Genomic DNA, 17,040 nt, shown 5'->3' on the forward strand with positions numbered 1-17,040 from the left:
TACCTCTTCCTCTGTGGCGCCCACCTGGGCGAGCCTGACGGGACAACCAAGGCACGAGCAAAGGAAATGCCGGCTAGGCGTAAAATCCCCCAAAAACGGCAGAGGCGTGGGAGCCTGGCGCGCCGGCTGAGACATAGGAGCCTGACGATCCGGTATTAGGCATGAAAGCCTGTCAATCCCGCTGAGGCGTGGGAGCCCGATGATTCGGCTGAGATGTAGCAGCCTGACGAGCCGGCTGGGCGTAAAAACCTGACGATCTAGCTGAGGCCTTACGTGGGATGGGCCCCTTCCGAGCCAACTGGGGCAAGGAAACCTCTCGAGTCGGCTAGGGCATGGAAACACGACGATCCAGCTAAAGCACCCCCAGTTCCACCGGCGGTAGCCCCGGACCCAACGTCACCACCAACAGAATCGCCAGCACTCCCCGATGCTTCATTTGATGGCTGCTGCATTCTGTAAGGGCCGATGCTGGAGTCGAGAAGCAGGTACGGGGAGTCAAACATTTAATAAGGAACCAGGAACCAGGAACCAGACAGGAATAGCAGGTAACAAAATGACATGCAAACTATAATGCAGAAGTGGGGAACAGAGCTGGGGGACAGACAGATATAGGGGAAGTAATTAACAGTTGATTGAGTCCAGGTGAGTCCAATAAATTGCTGATGCACGTGATGAGGGAAGGCAGGTGTGCTTAATGATGGTGGCAGGAGTACGTAATGCAGGGCAGTCTGGCGCCCTCAGGCACCAGAGGGGAAGAGCGGGAGCAGGCGTGACAGATCAACTAGCCTTTTAAAATGAAAAACTTGGATTAGCTAACACAACGTGGTTGCTGATAATGGGCCTCTGTACACCTATGTAGATATTCCATAAAAAATCTGCCATTTCCAGCTACAGTAGTCATTTACAACATTAACAATGTCTACACTATGTTTCTGATCAATTTGATGTTATTTTAATGGACAAAAAACAAGGACATTTCTAAGTGACCCCAAACTTTTGAACGGTAGTGTGTGTATGTGTATATATATATATACATACATACAGAATACAAGCCAAAAGTTTGGACACCTACTCATTCAAGGGTTTTTCTTTATTTTTACTATTTTCTACATTGTATAATAAACTATGAAATAACACATATGGAATCATTTAGAAAACAGACAATTGTTAAACAAATCAAAATATTTTAGATTCTTCAAAGTAGCCACCCTTTGCCTTGATGACAGCTTTGCACACTCTTGGCATTCTCTCAACCAGCTTCACCTGGAATGTTTTTCCAACAGTATTGAAGGTGTTCCCACATATGCTGAGCACTTGTTGGCTGCTTGTCCTTCACTGTGTGGTCCAACTCATCCCAAACCATCTCAATTGGGTTGAGGCCGGGTGATTGTGGAGGCCAGATCATCTGATGCAACAACCCACTCTCCTTCTTGGTCAAAAAGCCCTTACACAGCCTGGAGGAGTGTTGGGTCATTGTCCTGAAAAAACATTGTCCTGAAAAACAAATGATAGTCCCACTAAGCGCAAACCAAATGATAGTTCCACTAAGCGGTAGCCATGCTGGCTAAGTGTGCCTTGATTTCTAAATCAATCACAGACAGTGTCACCAGCAAAGCACCATCACACCTTCATGGTGTGAACCACACATGCGGAGATCATTCGTTCACCTACTATGCATCTCACAAAGACACTGTGGCTGGAACAGAAAATCTCAAATTTGGACTCATCAGACCAAAGGACAGATTTCCACAAGTCTAGTGTCCATTGCTTGTGTCTCTTGGCCCAAGCAAGTATCTTCTTCGTATTGGTGTCGTTTAGTCGTGGTTTCCTTGCAGCAATTCAACCATGAAGGCCTGATTCACGCAGTGTCCTCCGAACAGTTGATGTTGAGATGTCTGTTAGTTGAACTCTGTGTAGCATTTATTTGAACTGCAATCTAAGGTGCAGTTAACTCTAATGAATGTTTCCTCTGCAGCAGAGGTAACTCTGGGTCTTCCTTTCCTGTGGCGGTCCTCATGAGAGACAGTTTCATCATAACGCTTGATTGTTTTGCGACTGCACTTGAAGAAACGTTCAAAGTTCTAGAAATGTTTCGTATTGAGTGACCTTCATGTCTTAAAATAATGATGGACCGTCGTTTCTCTTTACTTATTTGAGTTGTTCTTGCCATAATATGGACTTGGTCTTTTACCAAATAGGGCTATTTTCTCTTTACCACCCCTATCTTCTCACAACACAACTGATTGGCTCAAACGCATTAAGAAGGGAAGAAATTACACAAATTAACTCTTAACAAGGCACACCTGTTAATTGAAATGCATTCCAGGTGACTACCTCATGAAGCTGGTTGAGAGAATGCCAAGAGTGGTGCACAAAGAGAAAGCAACTGCATCATTTCTCGTCACCCTTTTATGAACCTTTGAGCTTTTTTTTTTACAACTACATGCACTTTGTGGAAGACTATTTCACCGAGTCTGGACCCTCTTACTTATCGGTGTTAGGCTAAAAATCTCTTTAACGTGATCAGTTCAAGAACACCTTCAAATGTCAGGCCGTGGCTGCCTCGCTCTTGTGAAACACCGCTCCTCTGTGTGGTGCTAAAGTTAAATGATTTCAGAGCCGAAGTATAGGGACTGCGCACAGCGGGGAAATTAGATGGTTTTCTATACTGACATATAGGCGTTTTCAGCACTGGACAGCGCTCGCGAGTGTTGTCGAGTTTATCATTGCGCATCCCCCACCATGCTCACTCATCAGCGAGGAAAGCGGCTGTGCGGATTAAATTTTCTATTTGGTTCTCTGATGAGTAGATAAACCACCTGACATTGCGTTCTCTATCAGGCCCGTAGGTCATCGGTCTCGATGGCAATTTTATATAGTTACCCCTGATGTTTCTCTTTTCCCCTTTTGTAGCCATTGGAATAGGGGAGAACAGAACCTAATGTAGGACCGTGTCTTTTGGACCTGTCTGGCCATATAGTTTCGGACATTATTGATTCTCAAGTGACTGAACGTCTTGAGTGAGGATGATTAAAGGGGGCTCTCGGTCGACCACCTCCCTTCCACCGGAGCCGGTGGAAATCATCCGGAGCAAAGCGCACTACCGTCGGGTTAGACTCAATGTTGGGGGTCTCCTCCACGAAGTTCTATGGAGAACGCTGGACAGGTTGCCGCGAACAAGGCTGGGCAAACTACGAGACTGTAACACCCACGAGTCTCTCATGGAGATATGCGACGACTACAGTTTGGATGATAATGAGTACTTTTTTGACAGACACCCCGGGGCTTTCACGTCCATTCTGAATTTCTACCGCACGGGAAAACTGCACATGATGGAGGAGATGTGTGCCCTGTCGTTTAGTCAGGAGCTGGACTTCTGGGGTATAGATGAGATCTACCTGGAGTCCTGCTGTCAGGCCAGGTACCACCAGAAGAAGGAACAAATGAACGAGGAGCTCAAACGAGAGGCCGAAACTATGAGGGGCCGGGAAGGCGAGGATTTTGATACCACATGTTGTTCTGAGAAACAAAAGAAACTGTGGGATCTCCTGGAGAAGCCGAGTTCATCGTTAGCTGCTAAGGTAAGCAAAGTCAGGTACACCTCTTCAAGTTTGTCTGAACTTTTCCCTGCATGGTCTTACTGCTCTGTCATGGGATCGCATGTCATCTTGCTGTAAGTGGATCGCCAGTTAATGTAACTTCACCTAGGTTCTCCTAGATAAACATTATTGGTGGCTTACCGCCACGTTGAAAAGTTCCATTTAGTCATTTGCATTATACTCAACAAATACTAAAAAGGTGCTACATTTTCTGTATGTCATTTGTTTATGACACGTCATTTGCTGAAATTGTTCATATTTAAACAATTACATGGCCTGTCCTCGAAAGTGGGAGTTGTTCTAAAGAGGTAAGTCATAACTAAAGATACGCGTAACTTTAAGTTTCTAGACTTGTAAGTGCTATGACTCACAGTTTGAGTGTGTTTGTGAGGAAGCATGTCATTGTAGGTTGACTTCACTGAAGTTGACATAAACCATCATGTGGCCTCTGATGCCTGGCTGGCTCCCTTTATCTCGGATCCAGTGCTTTTAATCTGTCATGTTCAATGGCTCTGGAAAGCACTATTCCACCTCTCCTGTACCAATGAATGAATGTAGCCTGTCACTGAGAGGTCGCCTGTCAATACCAATAGAGAGGTGAAGGTGTCAACAGAGCATTAGCGCCATCGTGACAGACTGATCTGATACTATGCAATGCAGCTGATTTTGCCCTCATATTGAATACTTAGAAAACTGAGTTTTGTCTGGAGACAAGTGGGCAATACTGGGAAGTGGGAAGGAACAGGTACAAAGACCAGTTCGTGATCAGTGTGTGATTAAACGCATGCATTTTGTAATTATCTCTGTCATTTTCAAACTCCAACAGTCTCTTTGATGTTAAACCCAGTGTGATTCCTATTAAAGGTCTCTTGAACACGCCGGCCGTTCATATTTGTATAGGTAAATCGAGAGAGGAAGGAGAGAGAGCAATATCTCTTACTGGAGGTATGCATCTCAGAGCACTGGAGAAAATAGATGCAAGAATCAAAACCATTTTATACATGTAACTCTTCAACTATTTATCGTGAGTTTATCAAGTATTTAAACTGATTCTGGTTTTTGGATTTCATAATGAGTGTCTGTTGTTGGCTAATTATTTCTGATGACATTTTCAGTGTTTGGTTCCACCCACCCACTCCTCTCTCTCTCTCTCTCTCTCTCTCGCTCTGCCTCATTTCCAGCGTTGCATTTTCTCTCATCATTTCTCTCATTTATGAGCTCATTGATCACGCTGCTGCAATAAGGCCATTTCACTAGGCTGGATCAATGTCATATTCAGTCACGTTAACTGCATTTTAAGTGAAGTGTTTCCACTACTGTTTGACTATGGCAATAATTAATTAGCATGATTAATAACAGGCCAATAACATGTTCTGAATATTACATCTGTAAATAGATTGAGTAATAATTGGGAGAGTGGGGGTCAATATTACACAGGTATCATGATATAGCTGGCTTGGTAAATGTGAGTGTTGTGTTGTTTTCTTGTTGTTGACCTTTTTCTGCTTACTTGTAAACCAAGACAGCATTACGTTTTTATGAAGACGTTGTAGAGTTCATGGATCATGCCCACTCTGATTTCTACCTTCAGTATTTTTCACCTGCTCTGCCTACTATTATATAATACAGTGAAGTCCAACAGTATTTTGGCAGTGGTACATGTTGTGTTGTTTTGGCTCTGTACTCCATTACTTAATATTTGAAATGATACACTGACTATGATACACACAATGATACACAATTATGCACTGTCCCTCAATTTTAGGTAACCAAAAGTATTTGGACAAATTCAGTTGTATGTGTGTTAAAGTAGTCAAACCTTTAGTATTTCCCATATTCCTAACACACAATAACTTCATCAAGCTTGTGACTCTATTAACTTGTTGGCTGCATTTTCAGTTTGTTTTGGTTGTGTTTCAGTTTATTTTGTGTCCAATAGAAATTAATAGTAAATAATCTATTGTGTCATTTTGAAGTAACTTTTATTGAAAACAAGAATAGAATATGTTTCTAAACATTGAATATTGTGGATGCTACCATGATTATGAATAACCCTGAATGAATCATGAATAATGATGAGCGAGAAAGTTAGAGGCACTGAAGATCATTCGCCCAAGACATGCTAACCTCTCGCCATTACCAATAACAGGGGAGGTTAGCATTTTGGGGTGGTGTGATATTTATACGTATGAAGGTAGTAGTACAGAGTTACTAGGTTTTTCTTGTCTAGTCAACAGGATCCAGATTCATCTCAGTGCATTTGGCTCATGCTGCACAGTAGGATTAGTGCTGTCTGAGGACATGGATATCTCTAAGGGGCTCAGAAACTTCTGAATGGAGGGGTGGGGGCAGGAGAGGGATGCGGAGATGAGGCAGCGGAGGGGTGGGGGCAGGAGGGGGATGCGGAGATGAGGCAGCGGAGGGGTGGGGGCAGGAGGGGGATGTGGAGATGAGGCAGCGGAAGGGTGGGGGCAGGAGGGGGATGCGGAGATGAGGCAGCGGAGGGGTGGGGGCAGGAGGGGATGTGGAGATGAGGCAGCGGAGGGGTGGGGGCAGGAGGGGGATGTGGAGATGAGGCAGCGGAGGGGTGGGGGCAGGAGGGGGATGTGGAGATGAGGCAGCGGAGGGGTGGGGGCAGGAGGGGGATGTGGAGATGAGGCAGCGGAGGGGTGGGGGCAGGAGGGGGATGTGGAGATGAGGCAGCGGAGGGGTGGGGGCAGGAGGGGGATGTGGAGATGAGGCAGCGGAGGGGTGGGGGCAGGAGGGGGATGTGGAGATGAGGCAGCGGAGGGGTGGGGGCAGGAGGGGGATGCGGAGATGAGGCAGCGGAGGGGTGGGGGCAGGAGGGGGGATGCGGAGATGAGGCAGCGGAGGGGTGGGGGCAGGAGGGGATGCGGAGATGAGGCAGCGGAGGGGTGGGGGCAGGAGGGGGATGTGGAGATGAGGCAGCGGAGGGGTGGGGGCAGGAGGGGATGCGGAGATGAGGCAGCGGAGGGGTGGGGGCAGGAGGGGGATGTGGAGATGAGGCAGCGGAGGGGTGGGGGCAGGAGGGGGATGCGGAGATGAGGCAGCGGAGGGGTGGGGGCAGGAGGGGGATGTGGAGATGAGGCAGCGGAGGGGTGGGGGCAGGAGGGGGATGCGGAGATGAGGCAGCGGAGGGGTGGGGGCAGGAGGGGGATGCGGAGATGAGGCAGCGGAGGGGTGGGGGCAGGAGGGGATGCGGAGATGAGGCAGCGGAGGGGTGGGGGCAGGAGGGGGATGCGGAGATGAGGCAGCGGAGGGGTGGGGGCAGGAGGGGGATGCGGAGATGAGGCAGCGGGAGTAATTGGTTCACTTGACAAATAGGGCCTGTGTCCCATGTTTTCCCTCCTTAACGAGGGAGTGGGGGATAACAGTGTCATGCTGAGGTCTAATGGCAGGTGACTGATGCAGCCTTGTTTTCCCTTCCGTAGCGGGGGAGAGGGGGATAACAGTGTCATGCTGAGGTCTAATGGCAGGTGACTGATGCAGCCTTGTTTTCCCTCCGTAACGGGGGAGAGGGGGATAACAGTGCCATGCTGAGGTCTAATGGCAGGTGACTGATGCAGCCTTGTTTTCTCTCCGTTAGGGGGAGAGGGGGATAACAGTGTCATGCTGAGGTCTAATGGCAGGTGACTGATGCAGCCTTGTTTTCCCTCCGTAACGGGGGAGAGGGGGATAACAGTGTCATGCTGAGGTCTAATGGCAGGTGACTGATGCAGCCTTGTTTTCCCTCCGTAACGAGGGAGAGGGGGATAACAGTGTCATGCTGAGGTCTAATGGCAGGTGACTGATGCAGCCTTGTGAATGGAAGACCTGGCTGAGGCTGCACTAAAGCCTGTCTCAGCATGTTTCTGCCTCATAGACCACAGTTCACTCTCAGTGCCCTCAGCACCATGGCCATACAATATGACGGGCTCACAGTGCATCAGAGGGTTGTAGCCTGTACACTTCCATCTTACCTTACATTGGAACACTGTTTAAAGAGAAGATCACACACAGACAGGGTCAGATTACAAAGCTACTATCAATGATAGTACTATTTTGATTCAATACTTTCTTTGATTGTCCTACGGCAACATTATTTTCCCTATACAACGTCAGGAGATGTCTGCTGGGTGATAAAACATACCAGGGGCAAGCAGGTTGTTGAGTCACCTGGTCGTGGCTATCGGTTGTGATTTGATGGTGATATTTCCATATGTCCACTCTGCCCTGTTCCACTGACATCCCTGATTCTCCGTCTCCACATACAATCACAGCACTCTCCCCTGTCCAACCTCCAACCTCCCCATCCCCTGAAAGTCAAACAATGGAACCTAAAACTACTGCAGTTTGGACCCAGAATTGGACTTTAGCTATGCAAAAAGGATGCTAGTATGGTATTAAATAAATGGCTTGGAGAATCAGTCGTCAGACATTTTAATCAGAGTATATGCTGTTACAGTCATGATTCAGTGGTGCTTGACTGTGATCCAAATGCACCATTCAGCTGTAGTTAAAAAGCCATTTTGTTAATACTATTTCTTAGCTATACTGAACAAAAATACAAACGCAACATGCAACAATTTCAAATATTTTGTTGAGTTACAGTTCATATAAGGAAATCAGGTCATTTAAATAAATAAATTAGGCCCTAATCTATAGATTTCACAAGGGTGGGCCCACTTGGGAGCCAGGCTGACCCAGTGGGGAGCCAGGCACAGCCAATCAGAATTCGTTTTTTACCACACAAAAGGGCTTCATTATGGACAGAAATACACCTCAGCACCCCCGTCCCCCCTCCCCCATCTGATGATCACGCAGGTGAAGAAGCCGGATATGCAGGTCCTGGGCTGGCGTGGTTACATGTGGTCTGCGGTTGTGTGGCTAGTTGGACGTACTGCCAAATTCTCTAAAACTACATTGGAGGCGGCTTATGGTACAGAAATGAACGTTCACTTCTCTGGCAACACTCTGGTGGACATTCCTGCAGTCAGCATGCCAATTGCACCCTCCCTCAAAACTTCAGACATCTGTGGCATTATGTTGTGTAACAAAACTGCACATTTTAGAGTGGCCTTTTATTGTCCCCAGCACAAGGTGCACCTGTGTAATGATCCTGCTGTTTAATCAGATTCTTGATATGCCAAACCTGTCAGGTGGGTGGATTATCTTGGCAAAGAATATATGATGACTAACAGGGATGTAAACAAATGTGTGTACAAAATTTGAGACAAATAAGCTTTTTGTGCGTATGGAACATTTCTGGGATCTTTTATTTCAGCTCATGAAACATGGGCCAGCGCTTTACATGTTGTGTTTATATTTTTGTTCAGTATGAATGCTAATGTATAGATTTACTACCACAGTATATTTCTGTTGGACTTTCCTCATACAGGACTGAGCGTCCCTGAACCCTGACCCTCACAGTAAACTCTTGGCTATACTCCTGAATGGGTTTGTGCTAGTTACAGTCACCCACTGCTATTTACGGTCACCTGCTCTAGGTTCTATCTCCTATTTTCCAGAAACATGTTTTTTACTCAACCCCCGTCTCTGTCTCTGGTTGAGTGATGATGATTAGGCCTACATTATGGCCAGGTTGACAGGTCCTCTGTAAATAATGAATGAGGGACTCCAGCAGCCTACAGTACAGCGGCCCTGTTCACATCTCCTCACGTTTGACCTCTCACTTCTTAAATGTCACCATTGGAACTTATCTGCAGTAGTTGACTTTTCTACCCACACAAGTTTTTTAAAAGTTTTATTAGTCGTATGTACAGGATACATACGGTATACACCTTCCAAATAAATGCTTACTTGCAGGTTCCTTCTCGACAAAGCAACAACAATAAGAAATAATAAAAGATAAGAATATGAACATACAGTAAACGGTTCAGTAGAATATAGTTTTAGGATAAGTATATCACAGGAATCTCAATTTCTAGTCCCCCGTCTTTTGGGGAACGGGGGATTGGGGGGCATCAGAGTCAGAATCAGAGCAGGCTGTCAGGCTTGTAGTTTGTGGCTTGTAGACCTAATGCTCTGATACCATCTGCCCGATGGTAAGGGAGTGAACAGCTCGTGGCTGGGGTGTGTGGTCCTTGATGATGACGCAGGCCTTCCTCAGGCACTGTTTCGAGTAGATGTCGTGGATGGGTGGGAGGACGGTCCCAGTGATGTACTGGGCTGTCTCCACCACCTGCTGGAGGGCCTTGCGGTCGTGGACAGAGCAATTCCCGTACCAGGCTGTGAGGCAACTGGTCAGGATGCTCTCGATGGCGCAGCATTAGTATTTGGAGAGGACCCAGGGTGGCATCCCGAATTTCTTCAGCCGCCTTAGGAAGTAGAGACTCTGTTGCACGCTCTTGACAAGAGTGGTGGTGTTGATGGTCCATGACAAGTCCTCGGCGATGTGGACGCCGAGGAACTTTAAACTGCTGACTCTCTCTACTGCAATCTCTTTGATGTGGATCGGAGCATGTTTCCTCTGCTTCCTGAAGTCAACAATCAGCTCCTTTGTTTTGCTGATGTTGAGGGAGAGGTTGTTGTCCTGGCATCACAATGCCAGTTCACTTACCTCCTCACTATAGGCTGACTCGTCGTTGTTGGTTATCAGTCCTACAACCGTGGTGTCATCAGCACACTTGAGGATGGAGTTGGGGTCGTGCAAAGTCACACAGTCGTAGGTAAACAGGGAGTACAGCAGAGGGCTGAGGACACGCTCCCGGGGTACACTGGCTGTGTGTGAGTAACAGCTTGGAGCTGCTACATACTGTAAGGTATTCAGGCTGTCTTAGAACACACTCTGCATTATAAGAGGGTTGGTCAGTGTGAGTGTGTGTTTGTGTGTAGTCGTGGTAGTAGTGTTACTCTGATACGGTAGGCTTAGTGGCTCCCTCCATTAGGCAATAAGCTTATGTAGATCACCTCTCTGGGTGGATACCCTCCAGTGCCAGTAGTACAGTGTTGCCTAGTTCCGCTCCAAACCAAGTGGGTCAAACTGATCTTGGCAGACTACTGTGGAAGCACAGAAAGCAGATGTCTCTGTCACTTACCCTATGGTCAAATGAGATTACCTTGTTAATTGGATGTTATTATTTATACCTGTCCAGACCTTACAATATTTAGCAGGCAGAGACTTGTTAAGCTATTTTAAACCCATTACTTAATTTACTACATTCAGATGCCTATGGTGTATTACTGTAGCGGTACAAAAATATCCGTCCCATTGAGGATGGATCTGTTCCATTTATAGAGGATCAATCCAGCCATGATGACAGGTATCTACAGTCAGTCAGTTGTTGTCGGCTAATTTGGATGTCCTCATTAAAATGTGAAAGAAACCTCACATTTGTAAGGGAAGCCTTCCCAGTCCAAAGGTATTACAGAACATCAGCCTGTGTCTAGCCTATATCCTGCTGATACAAGGTAAACCCTTGCCTAAACAGTCAATTAGTCCTTTTCTCTTCTGATCTCAGTTCCATATTTGGAAGGACTTTTGGCTCATTATCAGAAAGTGCATTTAGGAAAGTAATAACCTATATACGTAATTAACTTACAATATGCTATGATAGTGAGTAGTTATGTTAGCTTTTCCATAGAGACAAGATACATGTTATCATGTCATCCTCTGCATGTTGTTTGTATTGTTCTCTATGTAAATGTTTGTCTGTTTCCACCTAGATCCGCATTATCCTTAGAACCTCTCCAATGCTTTCTCCAGGTGGTGTTGCAAGGATTTAAAGTGAATCTTCTTTGAAATCCGAAGCAAAGACGTTTAGATATTTTGTCTGCTATCAGACCTAACCAATATTCTTAGAGGAATGTGCAGCCTTGGTGTTTGTGGTTCTTGTTGGTTACTCTCTCATTGTGTCAGTAATCCCCTATATGCCCCTAAAGCAGGGTACCCAAACTGGTGGCCCCGCGGGTGATTTGATTTGGCCACCATTGTTTTCTGAGCAAAAAAAAACAAGTTTTTTTTTTGTCTGTTGCAATTTGTTATTGTTCAACATAAAGACTGTAAAAACACCCGGAAATCTGCTCCAAGTATTCCCGCGCATAATAGAGAAATATTTGTAATCATATACGAATGTAAGCAAGGTTTGAAATTATTATGTTTCAGTCAAATATTATATCTATTTGGGCTTCTTGTGGTCAATTTGCAGTCTACAAATGATTTGTATTTATGTTCCGGCCCCCTGAACAAAATATGGCTTGTGGCTGAATCTAGTTGATGATCCCTGCTCTCTTAACCTTTGAGAAAACAAAGGCATAGCTCAAAGAAATAAACAGACAATTAGACAACTTTTTGGATTTAGCCTGTTACTGACATATCTTTAAGCCTGGTCTATTTTTAGTTTAGATTTGAAATCCACGACCACAGGGAGACATCCAGCACACAGCCTTCAGAGATGCTCCTCTTCACATCTTGCTCACAAACCAACATTTACATGATCGATTCTTCACGTCTTTGATAGTATTCGATCAATGTGTGTCAGGACATGGCTGGAGAAGGAGAGGAGCCTGTAATCGATGGAGAAAATCTCCTCCATCAGTGTGCTGCTGAAATGAGGATGACATTGTTTGTGTTGTCGCCAGTGTTTCCCATGTGTGCCATATTTTCTAAGCCTGGTAGATTTTTTAAAGCCTTCAAAGACTGTGTCTCTTTGCAATCACAGTAAACTACTGCGGCAGCAAGAAACATATATTCTGCTGTCAATCAGATGCATTCAGTATGAGATATTCCCTTATTAACGTGCCTCTGAAATCAACCTTGTGGCTATTTGGCAGAATAGGGTCATGGAGAAATGTGTTGTTAATGTGTTGAAATTGAGGTCATACCTTTGGGCTACGGTTTCCTCTCCATAGAGATTATGAGTGGTGAAGAAGGTGGTTCCCTGGGACACTATTCAGGGTATGTGACATATAAATAACTTCCTCCATTGATGGAGGTCATCTATTACCTGTATGGACAGCAGCTCCTGCCTGGCTCACTATGCTCCTCAGGGGCAGCCTTTGAGTTGACCTGAGCATGTGACTAACCATACAAAGCTGTTTTATTTGTTTTGGGATGTATTTTTTGATTGCTTGATGTTATTTGGTTTTTTTTATTTTTATAATTCACTGATACTACGGCCCATACACTGTAAAACCTATTTTTTTTCTGTAACACTTTTAAAAGCTTCAAGGCATTTAGGATTTAAATGAAAACGCGTCACGGTGTTAAGATTGTAAACACCGGAACGTTTATTCACTGTAACACTTTAAACAGATGAACACGTTTATTCAGCATAAGGCATTTAGGTTTTAAACACTACTGCATGTATTTGCATATTTCCCAGCATGCCTTTCATGTGAATATGAGAGATACCCACCCATGACTGTGTTGTTAGTGACAGAGACATGGTTAATGCGTTCTTGCAAGCTATCTGTATGCTATTGAGTATGGCAGGAGCATTTGCAAAATGCTTGACTAAAATGTAAATGTAGTAATCATTGGATATAAAAAAAAAACAAAGCATGCTGGGAAATATGATAATGAGACCCTTCCCATGTTTCGTTCACTCTGAGAGACAATGGGTTATAAATGTTTCTATAGTGTAAATCAATAATCAATGCACTTGATACACATGCATTACAATGGTCTCAGGGGCAACCACCAGGTTGCCCCTGAGAAAGGTTAAATGCTAGTGTTGATCAATATGAAAGATGCGTCTCTCAGACCATATTTATACAGTATACCCAGGGGCAACAGGCTTGGCTGTGCGTGGGGTGCTGCAGGTGAATTAAACATCTGTACCCCATTTCTGGTCTGTTAGAGCACTGAGAGTGAGCGATAAGAAATGACATGAATAATTAAATGAAACAACAACATCGAACAGAGTGGAAATGATACCATGACATTCAAGAGGGCCTCTATCGGGTGCACACGCTTTTGAAACAAAAATATGGGCCTAATTGTAAAGATGTCATTTAACGGTAAAAAATGTATTACTTATTAATGTGGCATGAACCTGTCGTGGTTGTGTTCATGCCTGCGCAACAGCAAACGCAAACCTGTAGTGTATTCAATGTTTAAAAAGGCTTCTAAAGTTTATAATTTTCACTTAAAATGTCCATTAATTATAATCCACATAATAATTCACATTTCCTGTTTATTTTCCGGATTATTTTCCTGCTGTGAGAAACTATTCAAATTAAGATAGCATACCTATACCTGCGCACGTTCACCCACTCCAAAATAATTCTAGCATCCAAACAGCACCCGCCATTTGATGAATGGAACAGCAGAAAGTGTAGTGACATTCAGCTATTGTCATTAGGCCTACTCTCTTGTAGCCTGAATTAATTGATGCGTCTTTATGACAAATGAACCTTTTTTTGTTAAAAGGAAAGTCGGGACAACTGAAAAGGGGTTGAAATACGGGATTGTCCCAGGATGACAAGTGCACCCACATGGAATATAACATTTAAAAAACATGACAGAGAGGTGGGGGTGTTTGTTAAATTTGGAATATTTTTTTTCTTCATTATTATGTAACACTGTAGCAGTTCAAAATTGCATTTGAAACAAATTGGAGAATGTTTAAATTAGCAATAAAGTATTTTGAGCGCCACCGTAAATCCCACGAACATCGGAACAAAACAAACAGACGGACTGAGGAAGAATACTTTCGTAATAGATCCAGTGTTATGGTGATTTTGCATGATTGTATATTTTGTATATTGTATATACCTCATATCTATGAAATGGTTTGTATAAATTTCTGCATTGTATTTCTTGTGTTATTTCATCTCAGTTGTGGGTGAAATGTTATATCCTTATCTCTGGTAATACATGCTAAAATGCTGATTAAGTTATTTTCACCTAAGTAATTAGAGCGGAGAGAGGGAGAGAGGGAGAGAATGAGAAACAGGGAAGGAGAGAGAAAGACGAGAATGAATGATGTAGAGTAAGGGGGAGAGAGGGCTGAGATGGAGAGATGAGAGAGAGCGAGAGAGAGAGAGAGAGGTGATATGGAGAGACGAGAGCGAGAGCTGAGATGGAGAGAGCGTGAGAGAGGGGAAGATAGCATGTGCGTCAGTGCTCTTTGTCTGTCACTGTGCATAGCGGTGTCAGGCCAGTGGGAGATATATGGCAATTGAATCAGCAAGGCAGCAGAGAGGCTGTGTGCCATGGATTTTATAGGCATTCAGAAAGCACCTCAGCCAGACACTGTCACCCAGCATCGACCCCTCAAAAACATCTCTTTCAACACAGATCATAGGAGAGTCTCTCACACATCTTGTCAGCATACTCCACTCCTCACACATGTTCACATGATCATTGGTACGCACACACACACACACACACACACACACACACACACACACACACACACACACACACACACACACACACACACAAATCCATCCATCCCTAGTCTAATCTTATGTCCTAGTAGTCATAAAGCATCTGCCGTGTCAATCATTTAAATAACACAAACCCCAGCATGCTAATGTACTGTAATTCTAGTGTGGCCATCCATCGTCAAGTCATGCTGAGCCAGTGGTCCAGCGGTCCATGCACGTTACTTTGCCTTTCAGCCTTTCTCTATCTCTCTGTCTGTCCAGGGTGTGTCCTGACTGTCCTCACCTGACCCAACTTGCCTTTCATCTTAATGCAATTGTCATCGATTTTCTCCGCAGAAACAATTTGCTTGTCAACCCATACTGGGTGAAAATATATGGGACCTGGCGGGAGCTGTAGAACTCTGTTGATGGCTTCACCTTGACAGAGCACATAAAACTGTCATCCTCAGCCCAGACGGATACCCAGTTAATCCTTAAGAGTCTAAGCCAGAGGGGAGGAACTGTTTGGAATTGTTTTAAGATGGGCATATCAAGGATCATTTAGCAATATGATTTGGAATGGAAACACTTTACTTGACTGCCAGCACTATAACACGTTATGACACGGTCATAACCATGTCATAATAAGTCATAATAGCTGACATAACTTGTCATAAGCTTTTATAATATGGTCATAACGCTGTCATGACACATATACTGTATTTAGACCTGTTGTGACATATTGCATTATTTTATGGCTGGTTATGACACCTACATAACAGTGTCAAAACCCACAAAACCTACCACACAAGGCAAAACATACCATTACACCATAGCCTGTGTTAACAGTATTTTTACGTCATATGTACAGTACCAGTCGAAGGTTTGGACACACCTACTCATACATGCGTTTTTATTTATTTTTACTATTTTCTACATTGTAGAATGATAGTGAAGATATCGAAACTATGAAATAACACATGTAGAAACCAAAAAAGTGTTAATTAAACAAATCAAAATCTATTTTATATGTGAGATTCTTCAAAGTAGCCACCCTTTGCCTTGACAGCTTTGCACACTCTTGGCATTCTCTCAACCAGCTTCACTTTGAATGCTTTACCAACAGTCTTAAAGGAATTCTCACATATGCTGAACACTTGTTGGCTGCTTTTCCTTCACTCTGTGGTCCAACTCATCCCAAACCATCTCAATTGGGTTGAGGTAGGGTTATTGTGGAGGCCAGGTCATCTGATGCAGTACTCCATCACTCTCCGTCTTGGTCAAATAGCCCTTACACAGCTTGGAGGTGTTTTGGGTCATTGTCCTTTTGAAAAACAAATGACAGTCCCACTGAGCGCAAACCAGATGGGATGGCAAATCGCTGCAGAATACTGTGGTAGCCATGTTGGTTAGGTGTGCCTTGAATACTAAATAAATCACAGACAGTGTCACCAGCAAAGCACCCCCAACCATCACAGCTCCTCCTCCATGCTTCACGGTGGGAACCACACATGCGCAGATCATCATTCACCTATTCTGCATCTCACAAAGACACGGTGGTTGGAACCAAAAATCTCCAATTTGGACTCATCAGACCAAAGGACAGATTTTCACCAGTCTAATGTTCATTGCTCATTCTTGGCTCAAGCAAGTCTCTTCTTATTATTGGTGTCCTTTAGTAGTGGTTTCTTTGCAGGAATTTGACCATGAAGGCCTGATTAAAGCAGTCTCCTCTGAACAGTTGATGTTGAGGTGTGTCTGTTACTTGAACTCTGTGAAGCAGTTATTTGGGCTGCAATTTCTGAGGCTGGTAACTCTAATGAAATTAACCTCTGCAGCAGAGGTAACTCTGGGTCTTCCTTTCCTGTGGCAGTTCTCATGAGAGACAGTTTTATAGCGCTTGATAGTTTTTGCGACTGCACATGAAGAAACTTTCTTCAAATGTTCCATATTGACGGACATTCATGTTCCATATTGACGGACACACACACACACACACATCCATCCCTAGTCTAATCTTATGTCCTAGTAGTCATAAAGCATCTGCCGTGTCAATCATTTATATAACACAAACCCCAGCATGCTAATGTACTGTAATTCTAGTGTG

General features: G+C 44.4%; 1 protein-coding gene across 1 annotated transcript in view; it reads left to right on the forward strand.

The window, feature by feature from the left end:
• Nucleotides 1-2,788: 2,788 nt before the first annotated feature.
• LOC118388625 (potassium voltage-gated channel subfamily B member 1-like) overlaps nt 2,789-17,040 on the forward strand; it is a 76,418-nt gene continuing 62,166 nt past the window's right edge. Inside the window, exon 1 of the mRNA XM_035777871.2 lies at nt 2,789-3,581. Within this exon, the coding sequence (XP_035633764.1) occupies nt 3,027-3,581 (555 nt within the window). The 5' untranslated portion in view covers nt 2,789-3,026. The remainder of the gene's footprint in view (nt 3,582-17,040) is intronic.

Source organism: Oncorhynchus keta, chromosome 10 (assembly GCF_023373465.1).
Source record: "Oncorhynchus keta strain PuntledgeMale-10-30-2019 chromosome 10, Oket_V2, whole genome shotgun sequence".
Classification (NCBI taxonomy): domain Eukaryota; kingdom Metazoa; phylum Chordata; class Actinopteri; order Salmoniformes; family Salmonidae; genus Oncorhynchus; species Oncorhynchus keta.